Consider the following 27,083-nt stretch of genomic DNA (forward strand, 5'->3'; position numbering starts at 1 on the left):
TGTTGGTGGGAAAAAACTGAAAACAAATCTATTTGTCCAGCCTCTGTCCGTCCTTACGCCTGTGGAGACGTGTGAGCTGCGTGAAAAACATTGCTAAATCATACGCAGCCAGCTACGCTTTACTGCTGGGTTCGCCATTTGCTTTCCTTAATTGGGAAAAAAAATACCTGCTCTCCAAGAGTTATAATAACTCTGCTACCCTCACGTTCTGTGACACATAAGCAGGGACACAGCACAGTTATTAAACTTAGATAATTCATTCACTAGAGGCAGTGGGGCCTTTCATTTTCCAAAAAGGGCAAAAATTATATTTGGCCTGCAGTCTTGCGCCAATTTATTTCCTGCCTGTGAAATCAAATCACTGGTAATACAGCATGCTGAGGGGTAGGGGTAGGCCTAGAGGACGTGGACGCGGCCGAGGACGCGGAGGGCCAAGTCAGGGTGTGGGCACAGGCCAAGCTCCTGATCCAGGTGTGTCGCAGCCGACTGCTGCGCGATTAGGAGAGAGGCACGTTTCTGGCGTCCCCACATTCATCGCCCAATTAATGGGTCCACGCGGGAGACGGTTATTAGAAAATGAGCAGTGTGAGCAGGTCCTGTCCTGGATGGCAGAAAGTGCTTCGAGCAACCTATCGTCTACCCGCAGTTCTGCGCCGTCCACTGCTGCCAATCCGAATCCTCTGTCTGCTGCTCCTCCTTCCTCCCAGCCTCCTCACTCCACTACAATGACACCTGCTCAGGAGCGGGAACACTCCCAGGAACTGTTCTCGGGCCCCTGCTTAGATTGGGCAGCAGCGGTTCCTCTCCCACCAGAGGAGTTTATCGTCACTGATGCCCAACCATTCGAAAGTTCCCGGGGTCCGGGGGAAGAGGCTGGGGACTTCCGCCAACTGTCTCAACAACTTTCTGTGGGTGAGGAGGACGATGACGATCAGACACAGTTGTCTTGCAGTGAGGTAGTAGTAAGGGCAGTAAGTCCCAGGGAGCAGCGCACAGAGGATTCGGAGGAAGAGCAGCAGGACGATGAGGTGACTGACCCCACCTGGTGTGCAACGCTTACTCAGGAGGACAGGTCTTCAGAGGGGGAGTCAAGGGCATCAGCAGGGCAGGTTGCAAGAGGCAGTGCAGTGGCCAGGGGTAGAGGCAGGGCCAGACCGAATAATCCACCAAGTGTTTCCCAAAGCGCCCCCTCGCGCCATGCCACCCTGCGGAGGCCGAGGTGCTCTAAGGTCTGGCAGTTTTTCACAGAGACGCCTGACGACCGACGAACAGTGGTGTGCAACCTTTGTCGCGCAAAGCTCAGCCGGGGAGCCAACACCAACAGCCTCACCACCACCACCATGCGCAGACATATGATGGCCAAGCACCCCGCAAGGTGGGACAAAGGCCGTTCACCGCCTCCGGTTTGCACCCCTGCCTCTCCCCCTGTGCCCCAACCTGCCACTGAGATGCAACCCCCCTCTCAGGACACAGGCACTACCGCCTCATGGCCTGCACCCACACCCTCATCTCCGCTGTCCTCGGCCCCATCCAGCAGTGTAGTTCAGCGCACCGTTCAGCCGTCGCTTGCGCAAGTGTTCGAGCGCAAGCGCAAGTACGCCGCCACGCACCCGCACGCTCAAACGTTAACCGTCCGCATCGCAAAATTCATCAGCCTTGAGATGCTGCCGTATAGGGTTGTGGAAACGGAGTCCTTCAAAAGTATCATGGAGGCGGCGGCCCCGCGCTACTCAGTTCCCAGTCGCCACTACTTTTCCCGATGTGCCGTCCCAGCCCTGCACGACCACGTCTCCCGCAACATTGTGCGCGCCCTCACCAACGCGGTTACTGCCACGGTCCACTTAACTACGGACACGTGGACAAGCACAGGCGGGCAGGGCCACTACATCTCCCTGACGGCACATTGGGTGAATTTAGTGGAGGCTGGGACAGAGTCAGAGCCTGGGACCGCTCACGTCCTACCCACCCCCAGAATTGCGGGCCCCAGCTCGGTGCTGGTATCTGCGGAGGTGTATGCTTCCTCCACTAAAGCACCCTCCTCCTCCTCCTCCTCCTCTGTCTCACAATCAAGATGTGTTAGCAGCAGCATGTCGCCAGCAGTCGGTGTCGCGCGGTGTGGCAGCACAGCGGTGGGCAAGCGTCAGCAGGCCGTGCTGAAACTACTCAGCTTAGGCGATAAGAGGCACACGGCCCACGAACTGCTGCAGGGTCTGACACAGCAGACCGACCGCTGGCTTGCGCCGCTGAGCCTCCAACCGGGCATGGTCGTGTGTGACAACGGCCGTAACCTGGTGGCGGCTCTGCAGCTCGGCAGCCTCACGCACGTGCCATGCCTGGCCCACGTCTTTAATTTGGTGGTTCAGCGGTTTCTGAAAAGCTACCCACGCTTGTCAGACCTGCTCGTAAAGGCGCGCCGGCTCTGCGCACATTTCCGCAAGTCCCACACGGACGCTGCCACCCTGCGCACCCTGCAACATCACTTTAAGCTGCCAGTGCACCGACTGCTGTGCGACGTGCCCACACGGTGGAACTCTACGCTCCACATGTTGGCCAGGCTCTATGAACAGCGTAGAGCTATAGTCGAATACCAACTCCAACATGGGCGGCGCAGTGGGAGTCAGCCTCCTCAATTCCTTTCAGAAGAGTGGGCCTGGTTGGCAGACATCTGCCATGTCCTTGGTAATTTTGAGGAGTCTACCCAGGTGGTGAGCGGCGATGCTACAATCATTAGCGTCACCATTCCTCTGCTATGCATCTTGAGAAATTCCCTGCAAACCATAAAGGCAGCTGCTTTGCGCTCGGAAACGGGGGCGGGGGAAGACAGTATGCCGCTGGATAGTCAGGGCACCCTCCTGTCTATTTCTCAGCGCGTACAGGAGGAGGAGGAGGAGCATGAGGAGGATGAGGAGGAGGGGGAAGAGACAGCTTGGCCCGCTGCTGACGGTACACCGGCTGATTGCCTGTCATCCTTTCAGCGTGTATGGCCTGAGGAGGAGGAGGAGGAGGAGGATCCTGAAAGTGATCTTCCTAGTGAAGACAGCCATGTGTTGCGTACAGGTACCCTGGCACACATGGCTGACTTCATGTTAGGATGCCTTTCTCGTGACCCTCGCGTTGCACGCATTCTGGCCACTACGGATTACTGGGTGTACACACTGCTCGATCCACGGTATAAGGAGAACCTGCCCACTCTGATTCCCGAAGAGGAAAGGGGTTCGAGAGTGTTGCTATACCACAGGACCCTTGCGGACAAGCTGATGGTAAAATTCCCAGCCGACAGCGCTAGTGGCAGAAGGCGCAGTTCCGAGGGCCATGTTGCAGGGGATGTGCGTAGATCGAGCAGCATGTACATCCCAGGCAGTGCAACAGTCTTTAAGGGCCTGGCCAGCTTTATGGCTCCCCACCAAGACTGTGTCACCGCTCCCCAGTCACGGCTGAGTCGGCGGGAGCACTGCAAAAGGATGGTGAGGGAGTACGTAGCGGATCGCACGACCATCCTTGGTGACGCCTCTGCCCCCTACAACTACTGGGTGTCGAAGCTGGACACGTGGCCTGAACTAGCCCTGTATGCCCTTGAGGTGCTTGCTTGTCCTGCGGCTAGCGTGTTGTCGGAGAGGGTGTTTAGTGCGGCTGGGGGAATCATCACAGATAAGCGTAGCCGCTTGTCAACCGACAGTGCCGACAGGCTAACACTCATCAAGATGAACAAAGGCTGGATTTCGCCAGACTTCTGTTCTCCACCAGCGGACAGCAGCGATACGTAAGCAATACGTAGGCTGCACCCGCGGATGGAAGCTACGTTCTCTCTCACCATCCAAAACGGGGACATTTCTGCTTCATCAATCTGTGTCTAATATTCCTCCTCCTCCTCCTCCTGCTCCTCCTCCTGAAACCTCACGTAATCACGCTGAACGGGCAATTTTTCTTAGGGCCACAAGGCTCACTCAAATAATTTTTCTGAACAATTTTTATAAGTTTCAATGCGCTTAAAAGCATTGGAACTTTAACTTGAACCAATTTTTCGTTACACTGGGCTGCCTCCAGGCCTAGTTACCACTTAAGCCACATTAACCAAAGCGATTAATGGGTTTCACCTGCCCTCTTGGCTGGCCATGGCCAATTTTTGGGATGTACATTAGTACTGTTGATACAGCAATTTTTGTGGGCCCTCGCCTACAGTGTAATCAAATTAATTTTTAGCCCACCTGCATTACAGCTGACGTTACCTCAGCTGTGTTGGGCAATGCAATGGGATATTTTTGTGTACCGCCGGTGGGTTCCAGGGAGCCACCCAGGCTGTGGGTCCACAGGGAATTATAAATGCATCTGTTTCCACTTCTAAAGAACCCCAGTCTGAGTGGGGCATGCAGTGTGGGCCGAAGCCCACCTGTATTACGCACGACATTACTACCTCAGCTGTGTTGGGCAATGCAATGGGATATTTCTATGTACCGCCGGTGGCTTCCTGGCACCCACCCATGCTGTGGGTCCACAGGGAGTTTAACCTACATGTGTCCACTTCTAAAGAACCCCAGTCAGACTGGGGCATGCAGTGTGGGCCGAAGCCCACCTGTATTACGCACGACATTACTACCTCAGCTGTGTTGGGCAATGCAATGGGATATTTTTGTGTACCGCCGGTGGGTTCCAGGGAGCCACCCATGCTGTCGGTCAACAGGGACTTCACAATAGGGAGTTGTACCTGCCTGTGTCTATGAATTAAAAAGCCCGGTCTAACTGGGGCATGCAGACACCTTGACAGAATGAATAGTGTGTGGCACATAGGTTCCCCATTGCTATGCCCACGTGTGCAGCTCCTGATGGCGGTGGCACAGGATTCTATTTCTCATTGCTTCTGTACAGCATTGTGGGCTATCGCCCCGCCCCTTTTAAAGAGGGTCGCTGCCTAGCCATGCCAACCTCTGCAGTGTGTGCCTGTGGTTCCTCCTCATGGCAGACGCACTTCTAAATAGACATGAGGGTGGTGTGGCATGAGGGCAGCTGAAGGCTGCGCAGGGACACTTTGGTGTGCGCTGTGGGGGGGAGGGGGGCGGTTGGGCAGCATGTAACCCAGTAGAAGTGGCAGTGGAGTGTCATGCAGGCGGTGATTGTGCTTTGTTGGAGGTAGTGTGGTGCTTAGCAAAGGTATGCCATGCTAATGATGGCTTTTCAGAAGTAAAAGTTGTTGGGAGGGGGGGGGGGGCCACTCTTGCCGCTATTGTGGCTTAATAGTGGGACCTGTGAACTTGAGATGCAGCCCAACATGTAGCCCCTCGCCTGCCCTATCCGTTGCTGTGTCGTTCCCATCACTTTCTTGAATTGCCCAGATTTTCACACATGAAAACCTTAGCGAGCATCGGCGAAATACAAAAATGTTCTGGTCGCCCATTGACTTCAATGGGGTTCGTTATTCGAAACGAACCCTCGAACATCGCGGGAAGTTCGTTTCGAATAACGAACACCCGAACATTTTGGTGTTCGCTCATCTCTAATACTCACCTTTCCGCTGCAGCCGGAGTCCAGCCGCGGCCGCTGTCAGTTCTCCTGAACTGCTTTTCGGCACTATTCAGCCGGCGGGGCTTTAAAATCCCCGCCTGCTGAATGATCTGCCCTGATTGGTCACAGCCCTGACCAATCAGAGGCCGGTTTCACTCAAACACACATTCATGAATTCATGAATGGGTGAGTGACTGCTGCCTCTCAGCGCTGAGCCAATCAGGGGCAGGTCTGACTCACATCCATTCATGAATTCATGAATGGGTGTGAGTGAGGCATGCCTCTGATTGGCTCAGCGCTGAGCCAATCAGGGGACAGGTCTGACTCACACCCCCTTCACACCCACTGCAGGACGGACGCACGGAGCTCCGGCTGCTGGGAGAAGGTGAGTATACAATTTTTTTTTATTTTAACACATTTTAGGATGCATTGCAGGGAAGGGCTTATATATTTAAGCCCTTACCGACAATTCATCCCGGGCTCGCCCGCAGCGCATTGCTTTAAATGGAGGCGGCTCTATTGCCGTCTCCATTGAATGCAATGTGCTGGACAGCTCCGGCCCGTTTCTAATGAAACGCGGCTAGGAGCAGATTTTCGGGCGATTTGCGGGCGACTTGCGTGCACCAGTCACGCAATTTGCGGATGCGCATCCGTCATGCGATCCGCAAATCGCGCGAAAAAACGCCCGTCTGACTAAGGCCTAAGAAATAAAGGCACAATGGTTCCCCCAGGCCAAAGATGTTCTGTGTGCAAAGGTCAGCGCAGAAGGAAAAGTAAACTATTTTTTGGATAAGAAGGGAGTTCTGCTCGTGGACTACCACCCAAAGGATTTAACCATCAATGCAACATATTACTGTTCGTTATTCACAGAATAGAGGCAAAATATTAAGGAAACATTTAGAAGAAAACTCTCCAAAAGTGTCATCCTGTTGCATGACCATGCCGCGTCACACACTGCAGGTGCCAGTATTGCAAAAATGACCTCCTTAGGCTTTTACCTGATGCCCCATTCACCCTATTTGCCCGACCTGGCTCCATCTGACTACCATCTGTTCCCCAATCTCAAAATTTTGGAGGCAACTAATGCTGCAAATGAGTGGTTTGACCAGCAGTTGGAAGAACTTTATTTGCAGGGACCTAAAAAGCTGCAGGAGAGATGTTGCACATGCATTAACATCCTGGGGGAATATGTAGAATAGTGTGGCAGTTTCAGCTTCCTAGCTCAATTGTTTCTGGGTAATGCTCAATACTTATCAGCACCCGCTTGTATACTGGAGAACTAGTTACATTATAAATAATATATCACTAGAGCAGCCCTTTAAATATATGGATAAGTAGTATATTGCTGCTCTTTAGACATCCTTAAAAATTCTCTTCCATTTTGATTCTCATCTTGTTCCACTGAAGAACTGGAATATGACAGAGTAAGTATACTATCATTACTTGTAGAAATACACATTCTGGTATTAATCTTTTATTAAAAATGCCAGCATATAGAATCAACACAGTAATATTTTATGTGCAGCATAATTTTAAAAATTTGCTACATATAATATTGGATAGAAAGATGTCCAAATATCAGAATTTCAGATTCACTTAAAATTCAAGGCTAGGTACTAGCTTCAGAGACATGGTACAACAAAGGGATTTTTGAGAATGCACAGTTGATCCAGTGAGTAGAGTAAGAGCTACCAACAAGCTTTTCTTAAGACTTACCAAGAGTAAGATTAGATTAAGCATGGCTATTGTATAAAACTAAAAGCCCAGGTTTAATAACTTATTCACTGGCACAAGATACCATAGACAGCAACAACAGGTCAGATTTCTCTAGCTGTATTCCACACTAAATAAGTCTAGTGCTGCATAAACGTCTTCTTACTGTCATTTAAAATTCTAGTTTTCAGTTATAATTGCAAATAACACTTACATTTGTCAGTGTGTAGTTAAAATATATAGAGCCAAATAAATACCTCTTTAGGTCAAGGTCAGATGAGCGTGTTTTTTGCGCACCTATGTGCACGAAAGAAATGCGATGCTCGCATAAGCGGAAATTGCATGAGCGGGCAAAGTTTCATATGTGCAGCACATGAAACTTTGCTCGTTCACTGGAGCAGCTGTCCTTGGAGAAGCGCAGATCCCCTCATCACTTAACACTGTGACAGCACTATCACAGCATTCAGTGATGACAGGACTTCCCTCAGGGATGAAAGAATCCCTAACCACAGCTGTCACAGCTGTGGCAGAGGAACGCAATGCTATCCCATTGCTTTCAATGGGGCTGGTGCTGCTGCCACCCCATTAAAAGCAATAGGAAGAGGGCAACCCCTGCAGCAATCATTTTCAGGGAAGGAGGGCTTGAAATATAAGCCCTACCCCAAAAGTCATCCCTAGCTGCAGAAAAGAAAATCATAACTCACCTATAAGCGCTGTCTGGCTCCCCAGCAGTCTTTTTCTGTATTTCTTCTGTGCGGGGATTAAAAAATCCCCACTCTTTAAAGTGCTGCCTCTAATTGACTGAGTATTGTGACCAATCAGAGGCAGTGCTCAGCTGTCATTCAATGAATGGTTGAGCATTGCCTCTGATTGGTCACAGGGGAGAAATACAGAAGAAGACTGTCGGGGACTACAGAGAAGAGCTGGACAGCGCTTCTAGGTGAGTTATGATTTTATTTTCTGAAGCTAGGGATGATTTTCGGGGTAGGGCTTATATTTTAACCCCCCCCCCCCCCCCCCGAAAATCATTGTGCCGGGGGAAGCTTTAATCCCAGCAGTGAAGATTACAACTGTGGCAGGGAATTCTTTCATTCCCGCGGGGAGTCCCCTCATCACTGAACACTGTCACAGTGCTGTCACCGTGTTCAGTGACGAGGGGATTCCCCGCAGGGATTAACAGGACTAAGGAATTAACAGCAGGACATTTAAAAGGTGCTTCTGGCCAGAAGCACCTTTTAAATGTCCTGCAGTAGGCAGCAGGGAAGCTATTGGCAGTGCAGGAGTTTCCATTAATTCCTGCTCTCATAAGAGTCAATGGAAACTCCTGCAAAACGCACACCAAAGATAGTGCATGTCCTACCTTTTTTAGGCGTGTGCTGTTTTATGCTTCAAATTCCGTGCAGATAAACGCTTCTATAGGAACTAATTGGTTTGCTTAGAAGTGCGCTTTATGAAGTGCGCACAGTCATCTGAACGCACCCTTAGGGCTCAGTCAGACAAGCAAATTTTTTATGCATGTATAGGTGCATTTTTAAAATGGATCTATTAGACCCAATGCTTCCCAATGAAAGCGTGTCACATGTCCGTTTTTTTACATATGTTTAAAATTCGCTCCGGGAAAAAATAGGACACATGTTTCACACAAAAACATAATTATATCTTCTATGTATATAGTCTTCTTAACCCTGTACTGACTAGCCCATTTTAGGTCCCAATGACCAACTAGTTTTCAGTTTCTTCATTGTTGCATACCAAGAGTCATAACTTATTATTTTTTTCGTTGATATTGCTATATGAGGGCTTTTATTTGTGGGACAAGTTTTTTTTTATTGCATCACTTATGAGTACATATAATGAATTTTATGTTGTTAGTCGTTTCTTCATTTTTTGACCCTCGGCGACCCTAAAGACAAACTTCATGTTTTTCGTAATGAATTTTATAACTGTTATTAATTTTTTTCAAGGGAGAAAAAAGCTGAACTTTCTGTACTGTTTTTATGGTATTGATTGTGAGGTATAGATAGCATGATAGAATTTCTGGGTCAGCAAAATTACAGTAATATGAAATTCATATTTTGTATATTTTACTGCTTTTGCACACTAAAAATACTTTTTTAAATGAAATGAATTGTTTTTGCATCATTGTACCATTGTTACCATTCCTGGAAACATTTGCTGCTTTGACCATCTCTTTTTCTTTTTTGTTTTGGAGACAAGATTAACAGAAAACTAATGTTTTGTTCTTTTGGTGTTATGGGATTTTATAGCGATATACCTGACACATTATTTTCATTCTACTGGTCAATACGATTAGTGCGCTATCAAATTTATATTGTTTTTATTATGTTTTACTACTTTTGCATATTAAAAGCATCTAAAAATAACTGTATCACCGCTCTTAAAGACCCATTAAACTTTTATTCTTCCATTAAGGAGTTGTGTGAGTTTTTTTTTTCTTTTTTTCTGGACAAGCTGTAGTCCTTAATGGTACCATAGACCTAATAGGCCAAAGTAAATGGCAAACCGGGAGGCCATTATTAGGCTTCTGAGTACCAAAGCAGTACCCCGGTATTGCTTCATTGGAGGTCTTTGAAAGACAGGTTAATGCGACAACAACATCTAAGGAGTTAAACGGCCAGTAGGGCAGCTAACTCCTCACTGGCAATTAGAGCTGAAGTCCGGCTTTCATCAGACAGCCAAGCTCCCACTCCTGACATGGAACACCTATGCCAGGCTTCAGAGGCAGTGTCGTAAAAAGGTTCTTGCATTGAAAGGAAAACTGTTAGTGGCCGCCATAATAAGGATTGATCAAGTAAAATAAATAATTAAAGGGGTTGTCTCGTGAAAGCAAGTGGGTCTATACACTTCTGTATGGCCATATTAATGCACTTTGTAATGTACATCGTGTATTAAGTATGAGCCATACAGAAGTTATTCACTTACCTGCTCCGTTGCTATCGTCCCTGTCGCCATGGATCCGTCTAATTTCGCTGGCTTCTTGCTTTTTTAGACGCGCTTGCGCTGTGCGGTCTTTTGCCTGGTGAATGGGGCCGCTCGTGCCGGAGAGCTGGTCACCGCGTCGTCATCGTAGCTCCGCTCCGTCACGTGTGCCGATTCCAGCCAATCAGGAGGCTGGAATCAGCAATTGAGCGCACAGAGCCCATGGTGCACCATGGAAGTAGACCCGCTGTGCACCATGGGAGAAAACCGCAGTGCATCCCTGGGAAAGGACCGGCAGCCATCTTAGGGAGAAGATTTTCTAAACTCCTTATTTCGTCGGATCGGTGAGTAGCAAGCGGTTTAACAACCGCTTTAATTTGCTATTTTATGCCAGGGGGGTGACAGGGGGAATGGGGTAAGGTAAAATTTTGATGCTTGCCGCGAGACAACCCCTTTAAGTAATGCTAAGTTCTAAATACTAATATACAAATGGAAGAAATGCTTCATAATTCCCTTTGGGTTGTAAACATGCAGAAGTATTCATTTATGAATTCTTTATTTTTTCAACATCTAGTATGAAAATAAGCATGGAATTTGCCCAACAGATATACAGTACCAGAGAAATGCATAGAGGGTAAGGATTGTCATCACATGGTGTATAGTGTATATCATGGAGAGTATTTCTCCCGTGGCACAGATATTTCTGTATATTTATTATTTTACATATTTCATTTTCAATCTTGACCTTTAAAAATCCTTATAAAAATGCACTGGTTGCACATGCTACATGATTAATCACCTTTGGCTATGCAGTAACAGCATTTTTTCTGGAAGTGGCACAGTTATTCTGTATTTTGCCAGACACATGTTCTACAGTGAGTTATATCTGTCGGGCTCCTAAAATACAATACCTGTTTGAAAATGATTTATAGTTGTATATTAATTGCTCTATTCTAAATTATGTCAATGATCCAAAGCATATTGGATTCTCCTCAATTATTTCTAAAGTACATAAAAAAACCTTAAGGGTGCTACTACATGGCATTGTTTATCCTCTGCAAAAGACAGGCAGAAAAATTCTGATTTCGACCGGCATCTGGGCACTCCTCATAGTGATTGAATTGATGAGTCCAGATGCTGGTCACATTCTACATAGCTCCACCTGCATTTTGCAGCTGAGAGACACTCGTGTAATACCACCTTTACTGTTAAAGCCTATGATTACCATGCTCAATGCCAAGGGGTAGGCTGGAGTGGTGCAAAGCACACCACCAATGGATTCCTGTTTATTAGAAACATGTTCTTTGACTGTATGAATCAGGTTTGATTATCCAACGGAGTGATGAATCGCCAAGAGAGTGCTACTTATCAGAATGCATAGTATATACTGTATAATGCATTGGAGCAGGACTTATGTCATGGGGCTGCTTTTCAGAACTTGGGCTAGGTCCCTTATTTCCAGTCAAAAGTAGTGTTAATGCTACAGCACTTTTGCATTAACATTACTCTTGACTGGAAATAAGGGTAATTTCAATATCCTTACCATCAATGATGCATTTAGACCTTACATGCATACACTAGGTTTTAGCTGATATACAGATGTAGCAGAGAGAAATGTAAACTGTTGTCACAAAGTTGGAAGCATAAAATTCCAACTTTGTAGGAACAGTTTACACTTCTTTCTGGTAAGGATATTGAAATCTAATGGAGCACCAGCAGCAGACATATTAAAGAATGGTGTTGGATATCCTTCTTCCATCAGTTTGGATGTATGGGCACATTTGCAGAATAGTAAAAGGCTGAAATGTAGCTTCCAATGATTTTGCTGGACTAGTTAGCAGTATTAGTTCCAATTTTCAAATACATTTAATCATGAATCAGAATCAGCTTTGGGCCATCAATCCATTTGGGCCATGTGAGAGCCTAAATTGGAATATAGTGTACAGTATTGATCAGTCATACAGATGTGCCATTCTTCAGTTTTTCTCTTGGCCTGACATGGATGGTGTGATTTCACCAGCCTTGAAAAAATATATTGCATTACTGTTGGTGTTTATAAATGATGTGTTTATGTTTTTGATTGATGTGCCTGCGCAAGAATTTGTTAAATTTGTATTATGAGAATTTGGAGAATCTTTTGCCAAATTTGCAGAAAGGTACTGTAAGGATGGACACATATGTACAGTGGTGCTTGAAGATTGGTGAACCCTTCAGAATTTTTCATATTTCTGCTTATATTTGACCTAAAACTACATCAGAATTTCACACGAGTCCTAAAAGGGGATAAAGAGAACCAAATCAAACAAATTAGGCAAAAATATTAGACAAGGTTATTTATTTATTGAGAAAAATGATCCAATATCATATGTCTGTGAGCGGCAAAAGTATGTGAACATTTAGGATTGGCAGGTGATTTGAAAGTGAAATCAGAGTCAGGTGTTTTCAGTCAATGGGATGATAATCAGGTGTAAGTGGTGAGCAGTTTTATTTAAAGAACAGGGATCTATCCAAGTCTGATCTTCACAACAGGTGAAGGAGGTGTATCACGGCACGAACAAAGCAGATTTCTGAGAGCTGCTGATCCTCATCAGGCTGAAAAAATGTTACAAAATCATTGGTAAAGAGTTCGGACTTCACCAATCCGCAGTCAGATTGTGTACAAATGCAGGAAATTCAAGATTATTATTACTCTTCCCAGAAGTGATCAACCAACAAAGATCATGTCAAGAGAAAGGTGTATAATAGTTTGCAAGGTCACAAAGGAACCTAAGGTATACTCAAAGGTACTAAAGGCCTTTCTCATATTAGCTTATGTAGATGTTCATGAGTCCAACATCAGGGGTCACTGAACAATGATCATGTGCATGGCAGAATTGTAAGGAGGAAGCTGCTGCTCTCAAAAAAGAACATTGCTGCCCATCTGCAGTTTGCTAAAAAATCAACTGGAAAAGCCAGAAGTCTAATGGAGCAATATTTTGTTCAAAATTAAACCAAAATATAACTTTTTGGCTTCAACGAGAAGCATTATGTTTGAAGAAGGCAAAACACTGCATTACAGCATAAAAACCTCATACCTTCTGTGGAACATGGTGGTGGTAGTATCATTATTTGGGTCTGTTTTTCTGCATCTAGGCCAGGATGGTTTGCCATTTGACTGAACACAGAATTCTGAATTATACCACCAAACTCTAAAGGCATATGTCTGTGAGCTGAAACTCAAAACAATGACCCAAAACACACAGGTTGTTCTACCAAAGAATGGTTAAAGAAGAATAAGGCTGGGTTCTCACGGGACGGAAATCTCACGGCTTGGCCACACCGAAAAATTGCGAGGTTTCCTCGGGATAAGCGCAGCTTCAAAACCCACGGCCTCTGGCTATGCCGCCTGTATCTCTGCTGCGGCCATCTCTCCCCATAGAAAGGAGAGAGGCCACTGCGGAAATGAAAAAATAATTGACTCGCTGCGTCTTTGTTTTCCGCACGGCATGCCAATTTTAGTGGGGCTTGGCAGCAGCACGTTGACGAGATTTTTGCAAACTCTCATCCACTTTGCTGGCTAATCTTGGGATTAGCAGCTGCAGGTGGAATTGCCGTACTGACATTCCGCAAGGAAATTTCACAACAATTCCATCCCGTGTGAACCCAACCTAAAGGTAAAGTTTAGGAATGGCCACTTCCAAGTCCTAACTTTAATCCTACAGAAAAGTTGTGAAAGGACCTTAAGCAAGCAGTTCATGATAGAAAACCCGCCAACATAACAGAGTTGAAGCCGTTTTGTACGGAGGAATGGGCTAAAATTCATCTAAGCTGATGTGCAGGACTAATCAACAATTACCAGAAATGTTTAGATGCAGTTATTGCTGGGCAAGGGGACCACACCAGATACTGAAAGTAAGGCCCCCTGTCCACGGGTGTTGCAAAGTCCCACGGCGGATCTCCGCCATGGGAGCCGCTGCCCGGGAGCAGGAGCCGGCAGACGAATCTTCGCCGGTCTGCCTATCTGACGGATATGCTGACCGCAGAGAATCGCGGCAATTCACAGCATGCTGCGAATTGCCAGCCGCAAGCGAAGAATCACAATGATTCTATGATTCTCTGCTCGTGGACACAGGTCTGGCTCTTTCCATAGCATCGCTGTCCGTGGACAGGGGGCCTAAAGGTTCACGTACTTTTACTTTTCACAGACATGGGATATTGAATAATTTTCCTCAGTAAATAAATGACAAAATCTAACAAGTGCCAATTATTGGGGAGTGAAAATGGCCTCTGTCAGATAAAAAAACATAGAACCAGTCCTATTCTTGCAGCCAGATCACTAATGTAAGAACAGAGGGCTGAAGACTTATGTCCCTTTTACACAGGGCGATTCTCACTTAAATGAGCACACACACACTGCTAGTTGTTCCCGCTCATACAGAATGTTTAGACAGGCAGGCCATCGCTGAGAATCACTAACTTCTCATTCACTTCTTGCTCACTGCTTCACATTCTATGGGGCAATAAAAAGAAGTGAGCGAGTCGGTGATGATTTTTATGCAGGCTGAAACTGAGCAAGAGATGAAAGTGTACAATGGATGGCTTGCGTTTAGATGTAACGATTATCGCGTACTTTCATTGGTTTGAGTGAATTTTGAGCAACAATCCTTGCATGTACATGGGCCTCTATCTAAACTATCCTTCTGCCTGTCTCTAATCATTCCCTATAGTAGTAAACAGCCAGACTGAGAAAACAACAGATGATATTGTGTGAATTATCAGAGTTGATAACATCTCATCTGCTTCTGTGGGTTTCAGAGGAAAAGAGCTTGCACAGCTGAAGTGCCAGGGAGCACGGACAAGACTCTTGTCGGATATGTAGTCTTCTAACAGGGTGCATTACGAGCAGCAGCACTGGTATGCACTCTGTTAATAGACACCTCTCACAACAGCTGCTGTCTCGTCCATGCACCCTGCCATTTTAGCTGTGAGTTTGAAAGTTCCCTTCCTCTGAGGCTCACAGACACAGCTGAGATGTTATCTCAACTGTGATACCATATTTATAGACTATCCTCTGGCTTTTTTTTTCCATCAGGCTTGTTACTAGTAGAGGGAATGATTAGTGACAAGCATAGCTTAGATAGGTCTTCAAATCTATGTCCTGACATAACCTGTCCTCTCACAGGAGTAGTATGGGTTCTGTGTTAATTTATCTGATGCGGCAATTTTTAAAAAACTCTTTTTATTGTAAAGTTTTCCCTTATATCAGATAATTAAACATCGCCAACATACATTGCGATACAAAGGTTTGCTGAGCAGGTTACAGTTACATCTCAAATACATGAACAGAATTCAAAAATAAGCTTCAGCGCAAATGTAATATGTCACATATATCCAATATCATTGAAAATTGGTACTGCAATGTCCAATATTTATAATAACTATAACCTATCAACATCTGTATCAATAAAGGTGGATACTGAGAGTGTGTCTTCATGCGTCTTTTTTGGCTCTTTATTAATTAACTCTGTACTATATCATATCACAATTTCTGTTTGTCTCTTGGGTATATCATCCTCTATGGGGCTTACAGTATTGCTTTATGTTATTTTTAGTTTTCCCAAATGGTTTGCCCCTGGTTTAGTTTAGTATCAGGATGTACTACTTAATGGGCGCATATACTCTATAATCTCATTTGGATCTAGGAACCTTTCGCTAAAGACTTGCCATTTCTTAAAAAATATTGGTGCTTGGGATTCTGCCCGCCTCTCTATCTCCAATCTTTCCATTATTAGAAGGTATTTTAGCTGCTGCAATATATCTGGTAACATCGGGGGATTGGGGTGGTTAGTGTTTTGTTAACAGGCACATTTTACTTATTAAAAGGATAGTGTGTATCATATTGTTGTTCTTTGTCTAGTTTGGGAGGGAATGGAACACATAAGCTTGAGGAGCTAATGGTATAGATAAACCTCTAATTTCATGTACCAGTGATTGGACTTCTGTCCAAAATGTTTTGATTTTGGGGCATTGCCAAATTTCGTGCAGAAAGTCTGTTTTTGGTTGGGAGCATCTGAGGCATCCCTGCAGTCTAGGATCGGGGGGAATGTTGAAACCATAGATCGCTCCATGTATTATTTTGAAATAGGTCTCCCTGCATCTTTCGTTCGTTATAGCCTTTCTTACTGAGATCCACCCATCAGACAGTTTTTGGGATAGTTCCAGGTCCCGTAGTTCCCGTACCCATTTTTTAAACAGAGGTGTGCTGTCTGGTGTGGCCCAACCTACTCACGGCGGCAATTTTAAATTCCTAATGATTGTTCCTTAAACAAAACAAGCAGTTAGAAGTTTCAGAAAGTATTTAGGGATCTATACATAGTACTGTATGCACTGAATTCTTTCACTATTATTTTGTTTTTTAAGTTCCTGGACAAGCCCTTTAACTGGTAATGGGAAAAGAGCGACTGTATTATACCAATAATGCTATAGTCCTGAATATACGTTTTTTTTTTAAATTTTCTTTCAGCCTTCAGAAAATGAGCATATATACAACCTCATTTCAAGTAAAAAGGGTGGTCTCAGCACAAACATTGATGGTATTCTGCTTCTTGTTGGCACCACTTTGCTTTCTCATTAGAGTCATTGTCGCCTCAGGAAAAAGCTGAGTGGAATCAGCAAAAGACAGAGTAGTGACATTTACTTAGCACTGTTGTCAGTTTATTCTAGTGATTGGTGGAGGTTATGCCGATCAGTGTTTGTGCTCACGCAACCCCTTTAAGATGATAAGTTATGGTGCGTAATCATAAATGCAGAAGTTACGGCACTATTATATTTGTAGTGAAAGAAGTGGCTTTTGTAAATTATTGTTTCTATTTACAACTAATGCCAAGAAAATGTATTATATTTCTGTGTTTTTTTATTTAGTACAATATATGCATTGCAATAACTTTAGTTCAATACAGTTTTCCTTATAGTTTATGCAAAGCTAGGATTTGTATATCTGCATTGTGACTCATAGAAACAAACATAGCCACAAGCTTTTCTTGGAATACTCCATCTGTGACATCATTTACCTTTCTAATCAGTGTTGCTGATAATGATTTCCTGATGGTTGTGGGAAGCTGTAAATTTAGTCATGCCACCAGATGTCTAAACAAATATTCTGCTTGCTCCCAATAAGTGCCCTTGAAAACAATGCATTAAACAACACTGCGATGTAGGATGCGGACAAACCTAACGCATAAAGCCAATTTGCTGAAAAATATATCGCATTTGAAAAGACACAGTAAAAAAAAACCATTTTGATCATGTTTTCAGTTAAGTGTCTAAAATAATATCATGATATTTAAAAGGCAACTTTTCATAATTAGTAAAACGGACCTACTGGGGTTATTTAACATACCACTACCATTTATTCTTTCACTCTTGTGCCAGAAATGCAAATTTCCGTGGTGTCCTTTACTATAGGTTCTTAACACCACAGGAAATAACAGCATGGTTGTATGTTACTGGGCTGTATTAGAGAAGTTAACAAAATGACTCAACCTTCTCTGGCGGGTTCAAGGAGAGGCAAATGGCGATCACTATTCCAAGCAATGTCAGTGTTTGTTTTGAATCAGACAATGTTTATTGATGTTCGGTACAGGTTTTAGTTAGAAGTGTACCCGCTATGAGCATTTATATACTTTTGGATCCTTGTAGGCATTGAATCAATAAGGGCTAATGCCCACAGACGAATTGTCGCTGCAGAATTAATGGCCAGATGCCCACCGTGAATTCCGCAGCAATGACCTTCCATAGACATGCTAGCTTAACAGATTCTGCCCTGCCCATGAGCAGAAATCAACTGTGATTTTCCGCTCATGGGGAGAATCGCAGCATGTTCTATTCTGTGTGGATAATTGCATGGACGGCGTCCATTGGAGTCAATGGAAGCCGCCGTCCCGCGATATTCCGTGCAGTGGGTACTGTGGAAGTACTATGAGAATCGGCGTCCCAGCCCAGCCCCGGCACGTCATGCCCTGCACTGCGCATGTGCTCTGGCACGCCGACCGAAAGGCTCATGACGGATCCGGAGAGGTGAGTATGGGGTCTTTGTGGGGCACCAGGTCTGATTCTAATGCGAGATTTCGCAGTCGGAATCCGACCCGGCCGTGGGCATGAGCCCTAAGTGTTCGGATATCTTGTTGGGATATGTCTCTCCATGCCTGCGCGACTTGTGCAGTCAGCTGTTATACAGTTAGCGGTGGGTAGGAATGTGATGTAAGGCATCTATCTATGGCATCCCAGACATGCTCTATTGGGGATAAATCTGGGAACCGTACTGGTAAATGCATGGTCATCACACCTTGCAAGGCATGTCTACTTACCAGCAGGCAGTCATTTTGCTTTCAAAAACTACCAACTTTATCCTGCTGTCATAACATGACTCCAAGAGATGAACCTGTGTGTTGCTCTGAAATCACAAAAGCGTGGGCCTTCTCTCCAAAATGTCAATGGATACTTTGACGATTGTCACTTTGCCTCAGACAGAATTGGGACTCATTAATAAACACATTCAAGTATCCAGTTGTGTCTAGCAGTGTACCAGGTTAGTCATTGCTGGCAGTAAAATCAGGTTAACAGAGCACACTGCATGGGGTCTGAGAATACAAACCAGCTTCAAGCAGTTTACAATTGTTCATGGGGAAGACTTAGACTTCAACCATTATATTGCAGTTGCCCATCCTACAGCAACAGCCATTGGCACAATTTGGTGGCTTCCATGTGGCCTTGTCCTTCTGCGTGGACCTGTACAGGTCTGTGAGTACTGGAGCCTTCCTATGTCCACCGAGTAACCACTCTCTGTATTGACATTGCACTACAGCCAATTCTTCAGGAGATTTCACATCATAAAGCACTCATTTCAAACATGCCAATTATCTGACCTCTTTCAAAGTCAAACATTTGGGTGTATGGAGTTCAAACTTTAAGATTTGCCATTCCTGGTCATTCGACAATCCATGTATAAAAAAGGACCTTCTTATATAACATACTTTATGACATATAAACTAAAATAATGTAGCATTTTGCATAACAAAAAAACCCCACAATGAGCATACTAATACACAAACTTTATCCAATTTGTAATTATTCAATACCCATTATCTGGAGTTACTTTGATATAAGTTTCATAAGCTTCATAAATTTTCTGCAACTCTGGATATAACACTTTCCACTTTCTGAAACGCTGCCTCTTTGCAATGCCTGTGTATGGACAGTGATTCATATGCAGCAGATTCAAGTGCTATGTTTGATATACGGAGAAATAGAGCATGATGTGATTTATTTCTCCTCCGTATTGATAAGCAGTGCCCACTTGTAGGTGTGATTGCAAGAGTGAAAGTCCATAGACTTTCATTTCCTCCATTCACTGTGTGTTATGCACAGGAAATATGCGGTGACAATATGCTGTGTGAATGAGCCCTTTCTTTGTACCATGTTGAGTGTTGGTTTGGGGCTGTTCCATCTAGGATGGACTGTTGCATTGGCTTTATAGATCTGGAGGATACTGGCACTGCTCCTAATTTCTGTTTATGCTCTACCTTGTCTGATATCACTCAGTGGTCTGCTGCCATGGGCTGAAGTTGCACCACACTGACTTCCAACTCAGCCCACCCACTACTCTGGTAATACTGAAACATCAGTTCCTTTCAGTTAAATCTTACTGTTTCTGGTGCAAATGCAGGAAAAAGCAGGGACAATTCTGATATTGGTAACAGTTCCTTTTATCTGGATTCTGATGTGGCATTTTGTTAGACTAATTTCTTTAACGCTCAGACATACTAACAAATAAATAAGGCCATTCCCTCTGTTCACCCCAACTATATGAATTCAGCTAAGGACATAATGAACTCGTCACCATAAGGCTGATTGTAGGATCGCCAGCTTCGTCCAGCTGATTGATAGGGAACAAGTAAGGATATGGTTGTTAAAAGGTGATCTGTCGTTCTCCGTTAAATCTACGCTGCTTATTTTATACTCACTTTAGTGATACACAACAAGAGAGGCTGAAAGGAAAGTTTCTGACTTCGATATCCTCGATATGTAATTAGTTGCTAGGACATTATTGCCCAAATAGAATTCCATGTCTGAAGTAATGGTTTGTCCTTGGACATCTTTAAACATTGTCTGACATGACAGTAAATGTCATCCATGGGTGTTTGGGCTCTTGATTGCTAGAAACAATAGGCCATAATGTCTCTTCATTTTCTGACTTGTTGTTGAAATTTTTCTATTCACTTCAGGGTGCATTCACACGAACGTATATCGGCTCGGTTTTCACGCCGAGCCGATATACGTCCTCCTCATCTGCAGGGGAGGAGGATGGAGGAGCCTGGAGCAGGAACTGAGCTCCCGCCCCCTCTCTGCCTCCTCTCCACCCCCTCTCCACTATTTGCAATGGGGAGAGGTGGGACAGGGGCGGGGCTAATTCTTGTAACTTAGCCCCTCCCATGTCCCGCCTCCTTTCATTGCAAATAGTGCAGATGGGTGGAGAGGAGGCAGAGAGGGGGCGGGAGCTCAGTTCCTGCTCCTGGCTCTTCCATCCTCCCCCCTGCAGATGAGGAGGACGTATATCGGCTCAGCGTGAAAACCGAGCCGATATACGTTCATGGGAATGCAGCCTCAAAGAGACAATACAGTCCCACTGAAATCGCTGATCATTAGATGTCCCAAGAAATAGAATCCATAGATGTCCTCTTATGACTTGTCTGAATGACATATGAGTAGAAGTCTAAGTGTAAAACATCAAATTATTTATAGAGGCCAGTTCGTACATTTTAATCCCACCTCTGGAGACCTGTTTTACTGAGACGAATAAACATGAAAAACCATCTTATACTATCATATTTATTCATACAATTTCCAATGTACCACCAGAAGAAGTCGCAAGGCCAGATATGTGCTGGGCTGGTGGAGGTCACTACTCTGGTCATGTCTCATGTTGGTTACTAACCTGCATTGTAGTTGTACTCTGATTTGTTTTATTTGTAACTTGTATTGCTCTGTATTATCGTTTGTTTCATATTTTGCCCATTGTGGCTCACTTGCTGCACTCTATTGCATATAGTAATTTATTGTACAGTATTACAGGATTGCACATAGACACTTATATAACCTGGTTGTTAGCGTAAGCTATATAATGCATAGTATGGTAGGATTAAATACACAAGCCAAATAAACCTCCCCCATCGCTTATCATTGTAGTTGTATACCCAGATTGCTAGGTATTGGTAGTATTGTTTGACTGTGTTTAATGACATAAAGTGTATTTCAATTTTTGGAATATATTGTGGTTATTCTATATGCCAGGGGCCTTGTTAGATGTGTCAGAGATTTTTATTTTATTTCCTATCTATTACGAAAAGTTCTGTAGTTAAGGCATTAAAGTTTCATTTAATGGAAGTCGATGATTCAGGAATTTGATTAGCAGCTAAGAATAGACAAGCTTATTACAAATGAAAGTGAGAACAGTAAAAAAAAAAGTGCCAACATCATTAAACATAGGTTGCTGTAGTCATAGTTTTTAAATATCAAGTCTCAGTGATTACAATTTGCAATGCAGAATTCTGCTAACTGTGCTCTCCTACAACTGGAAACATGGACCAATGCCTCTACAGTGCCATGTATTAGAAGGCAGCTTTCTTGCACGTTAATGCCTGACCTTTTAACAGGATTTGTAGCAATGCCTGGGAACATAAGCCAAAGTCAGAATCTTCTTCAGAATAACAAGATAACCATGTACAGACAGACTGCTTTCGGCGATTTGCCCCTTATCAGTGTGCAGTAGACTGTTGACTTGGCCTTATAAGTCTTCTCACATCTACTAGGTGCTCTCCCTAAGGAGAAACGTTACCCTTTTCGACCCACATCATAGGTCTCTCACCCGGCCAGTCTATAATCCGATCATGTGCATGATCAGAATGACATCCTATAAAATCCTCATGGAAAAGTGTTTATTTCATGCCCATTGGGCTCATGTACGCAAGCAAATTATGGCTTCATGCATGATTAGTATATTTAGAGATAGGGAACGTGAAAAGAATTTTCTCATCACATCCATGGATCTAAATATATAGCTATTGCAAACAGCTGTAATTCGTGTGCACAAGCCCTTAATCTTACATCAGTAGATGGGAAATAACTATTAAAAGAAATGTTCAGCATATTTATTTTAGCAGTAATTTTTTGAGCAAGAATATGCATAATGTGTTAACCCCTTGAGTGGCAGGTTTCCTACCACCCTGTCGTGCCCACCAGGACAGGTTTTTTAAAATGGTCTAATCATTGAATTTCAACTAGTTTTGCAGTTGCGTCTCAAGAGCCATAACTTTTTCATTTTTCCATTGACATGGCCATATGAGGGCTTGTTTTTTGCGGGACAAGTTGTGATTTTTTAAACAGGGGGGAGGAAAAAAAGAAATGGGGAAAAAAGAAAAAAAGGGGCCATGTCATTAAGGGGTTAAATAATGTATTAACTTCCTTCTCTGGGTCATTACGACGCATGGATACCACATGTGTGATTGTATTTTTGATTTTTTTTACAAAGTAAAGGGAGACAAGTGTTTTTTTTATTTTTTTAATAATTTTTTTACTTTTTTTTTTTTTTTTTTCTTTTAAATTTTTTTTTTTTGTCCCTTTAGGGGACTTCCACAGGGACCCATTAGGACCCCTGATCACATTCCGGGGGTCCGATGGTGACAGCCCTTCACATGCTGCAGTGACAGCCCTTTACATGCTGCAGTCACATAGACTGCAGCATGTAAGGGGTTAACACAGCAGAGATCAGAGGTTTTCTCTGATCTCTGCTGTAAGAGCTGGTACCTAGCTGTCCTCTGACAGCCAAGCACCAAGCTCTCCCTGCCACAGAGACCATCGGCTTGCTTCTGACAAGCCGATGGTCTCTATGGCAACTTGTAAACAAAGCAGGACATTGCCGACATGTCGGCAATATCTTCTGCTGGTTTTTCAAAGCCCTTGCACTGCTCTGTGTGGGTCTGTGCAGGCAGAGCACACTGTCACAGCTTGTGGCATTGTGCTCTGCAGCTCCCATAGTGATACATAGCCCGGAAATCTTCCGGGCTATGTTGCTATGAGCAGTGGAGCTCGTCCCCGGAAATTTTCCGGGCGTGCCACTCAAGGGGTTAAAGTACTTCATCATAAAGTTTGGGATCCCTCTCGTTTTGGCCTAGCTGGTTCTTCTGCATGAGTTTGATATGTACATCACAATTACTGTCCTGTGAATTTCTATATGTTTATAGACATGTTATCATTTAATGCTCAAAATAATGTCTAGCCCACTGTATGAGGTATCCAATTTACTGCTTGTATGGTCTTTCTTGTTGTTAGCAGTGAACATTTGCATAGATCAAACTTTGATAACAAAAAACTTGTGTGCTTTCTTGGGTAATTAATTTTTTTTGTCATATAAAACAGCACATCACATCCTCGTCGTCACTTTTCCCAAAAAATAATCCTAATTTAGCACTTTTTCCTTTTTCAGGGTATTTGCACCATGACCACAGCCTTCCTACACTTCTTCTTCCTAGCGTCCTTCTGCTGGGTTTTGACAGAAGCATGGCAATCCTATATGGCCGTCACTGGGAAAATTAGAACGAGAGTTATACGGAAACGGTTTCTGTGCCTCGGTTGGGGTACGTTTCAAGACATTGAAAAATAACAGAATGCTTATTTTTTCCATTTGGTGTCTCATGTGTGTTGTTAGAAACAAGAAATATAATTCAATTTAGAATTATACTGTGAAGCCCAAAGCACATAGGCCATTTCACTGTTGAATGTGATGTGATGGAGTAAACAATGTCTATACAAAAACATACAGCAGATGTGTTATTCACATACCTTTGTTATATGGCTACAGAGTAAATTGTATGCAAGAAGGCCATGTATGAATTTATCATTCTGTTATTGAGCAGCTAAAGCGTGATTGTTTATATATGAAATTATGGTAGTAGTAATAATGAATTATACTGCAATGAAATGTGTGGGTAAGACATCATATTTATTGTATATTCCCTGTCAAGATAGAATTAGTCACGGGCAGAACACACTGGAAAGACATTTATGGCGCTGTATTTCATAGTAGCAAGTGTGCAAGCATAGTAATATTCTGTGCTATTCGTGAACCTATACTTGTACTACTGTTGGTTTGGATTTCAGTTGTGCTGTGTTTATTTGTCTATACTTCTATCCTATACTATCTATCTACAGTATCTATCTATCTATCTATAGTATCTATCTATCTACAGTATCTAACTATCTATCTATAGAATCTATCTATCTATCTACAGTATCTAACTATCTATCTATAGAATCTATCTATCTATCTACAGTATCTAACTATCTATCTATAGTATCTATCTATCTACAGTATCTATCTATCTATCTATCTATCTATCTATCTATAGTATCTATCTATCTACAGTATCTAACTATCTATCTATAGAATCTATCTATCTATCTATCTATCTACAGTATCTAACTATCTATCTATAGTATCTATCTATCTACAGTATCTATCTATCTACAGTATCTATCTATCTATAGTATCTATCTATCTACAGTATCTATCTATCTACAGTATCTATCTATCTATAGTATCTATCTATCTATCTATCTATCTATCTATCTATAGTATCTATCTATTTCAGTATCTATCTATCTATCTATCTATCTCAGTATTTATCTATCTATCTATGTATCTATCTCATATCTATCTATCTAATATATATCCATCTATCTCATATCTATCCATCTATCTATCTATCTCGTATCTCTCTATATCTATCATATCTATCTATCTCATATCTATTTATCTATCTATCTATCTATCTCATAAGCTATTAATCTATCTAGTCTATGGTCCATCTCTATTTCAGATATGTTTAACTTTGCAAAAAAAAGTTTAGTGTTCTATGATGTATTCATTTACTGTACTGTGTGCTGTTATTGCACGTCTCCAGGTGCTGAATTGTTTCTTCAACTGTAAGACCTCCCTGGATTCTTCATTTTTCCACTTTTGTGCTTTCAAACAAAAAGAAGAACTGCAGAATTTACCGCATAATAGGAAACGCGAATATCATTCTGACCTGCTGATTATATTGATTACATCACATTGAGCTCAAATACATTTCTTAGACTTTTCCATAAAATATAGTTCAAGGTCATTATACCTCTCTCTTCCATGTAAAAAGATGAAAAGCAGAACAAAAATACATACAATAAACAAATAAATCATTTACACATGTAGCATAATGATGAGATTTAAGTAATGGATCTCCAAATTCTGATAACAAGAACCACTTGCTAGGGAAAAGAAAAGCGCAAAATGACTGCCAGTCTAGTTTACATTTTATGCTCAGTGACTAAAAAAAGATAACAGTTGTAACCTAGCAACCTCTGTGTAATTTATCCACCGCTGAAATCTAACTGCATTTGAAAAATATACGACGCAATAAATTATTCATTTTTTGGCAAATAGATGACCACATTTACACTGCTTATATATCATTTAATGCGAGGTATTGTGTAGCTAGTTCATTATTAAACATGCTTTTGGAACACATTTACAAATCATTCATAGCATAATCCAATATTCAACAACATAAATAGGCCAGTCACACACTGCTGGCTTCACATTAGCTGAAAGGTCCAAACGGACATTCATCCATTTCAGATCTTTCTTCGCAATTCCAGGTAAAATAATTTTAGGTAGAGATTGGCTAAAGACTAGAGATGAGCGAGTATACTCGCTAAAGGCAATTGCTCGAGCGAGCATTGCCTTTAGCGAGTATCTCCCCCGCTTGAGACAGAAGGTTCGGGTGCCAGCGCGGGGGAGCGGTGAGTAGCGGCTGTCAGCAGGAGGGAGCGGGGGGGAGAGAGGGAGAGAGAGATCTCCCCTCCGTTCCGCCCCGCTCTCCCTCTCAGCTCCGTGCCTGCTGCCGGCACCCGAACCTTCTGTCTCGAGCGGGGGAGATACTCGCTAAAGGCAATGCTCGCTCGAGCAATTGCCTTTAGCGAGTATACTCGCTCATCTATACTAAAGACCGAAAGCATACACTGTATCTAGACTGACAATGCAGTTTTTCAGCCTTTTGCATGCAAAGAAAACAGTATCTTAGGTAGATATCAAAATTATGAAAATATGCTTGTTTTCTAGCCAAATTCCAAACTGAATTCAGATACTGCGCCAAATTTCCCTGACTAATATTTTTAATTTGCCAATAAATTATAAGTAACCCAATATCCGCCAAAAGAATGAAATTTTGATAAACTGTTGGCTGGTGTATACTTCAGTATGCCTTTAGCTCAAATGAATCGAAAAGCATAGTCAACGTTTCCGTAGTCTGTTTCCGTCAGTCAATTGTAGAGGTATGCTGTAGATGCCTATGTATGGGCATATGGTTGGTTGAAGTTTTTGTATGCTGAAACCAACATAATGTTTTACTCACGTGTTCTGATTTGTTAATGTAATAAAAACCTTAATATCAGGTAATACTTAACAATTTGCTGATCTTGGACTACTTTTATCAATATTAGTGCATTTTTATTGTCTTCAGGACTACCAGCTTTAGTCGTGGCTATATCAATGGGTTTTACCAAAGCAAAAGGATATGGAACTCCACACTAGTAAGTTATTTGACTCATTGAATGTTATAAATTGTCTTGTTCTGTAGGTGTATATGTGATATAAATCTACTTCCCACTGCCTTATTAACCATTGTTAGCTTATTAGTACATTAACCTGCAGTTGAGTTTCAGCTTCAAACCTATATCACTATGATTACGGACTACAAACAAACGTGTTTCTGTACTGTACTTTCAATGGCAATGTATTAGAAGCATGTATGTGGTATAATTGCTTTACTTTATATGTTCTGTAATTTGAAAAACTACATAAT

At 43.1% G+C, this 27,083-nt stretch overlaps 1 protein-coding gene across 1 annotated transcript in view; it reads left to right on the forward strand.

Annotated features, from left to right (window-relative positions):
* Window positions 1-27,083, forward strand: part of ADGRB3 (adhesion G protein-coupled receptor B3) — a 918,092-nt gene that overhangs the window by 782,388 nt on the left and 108,621 nt on the right. Inside the window, exons 19-20 of the mRNA XM_066604215.1 lie at window positions 23,669-23,819; window positions 26,742-26,811. Of these exons, the coding sequence (XP_066460312.1) occupies window positions 23,669-23,819; window positions 26,742-26,811 (221 nt within the window). The remainder of the gene's footprint in view (window positions 1-23,668; window positions 23,820-26,741; window positions 26,812-27,083) is intronic.

Source organism: Eleutherodactylus coqui, chromosome 1 (assembly GCF_035609145.1).
Source record: "Eleutherodactylus coqui strain aEleCoq1 chromosome 1, aEleCoq1.hap1, whole genome shotgun sequence".
Taxonomy (NCBI): Eukaryota; Metazoa; Chordata; class Amphibia; order Anura; family Eleutherodactylidae; genus Eleutherodactylus; species Eleutherodactylus coqui.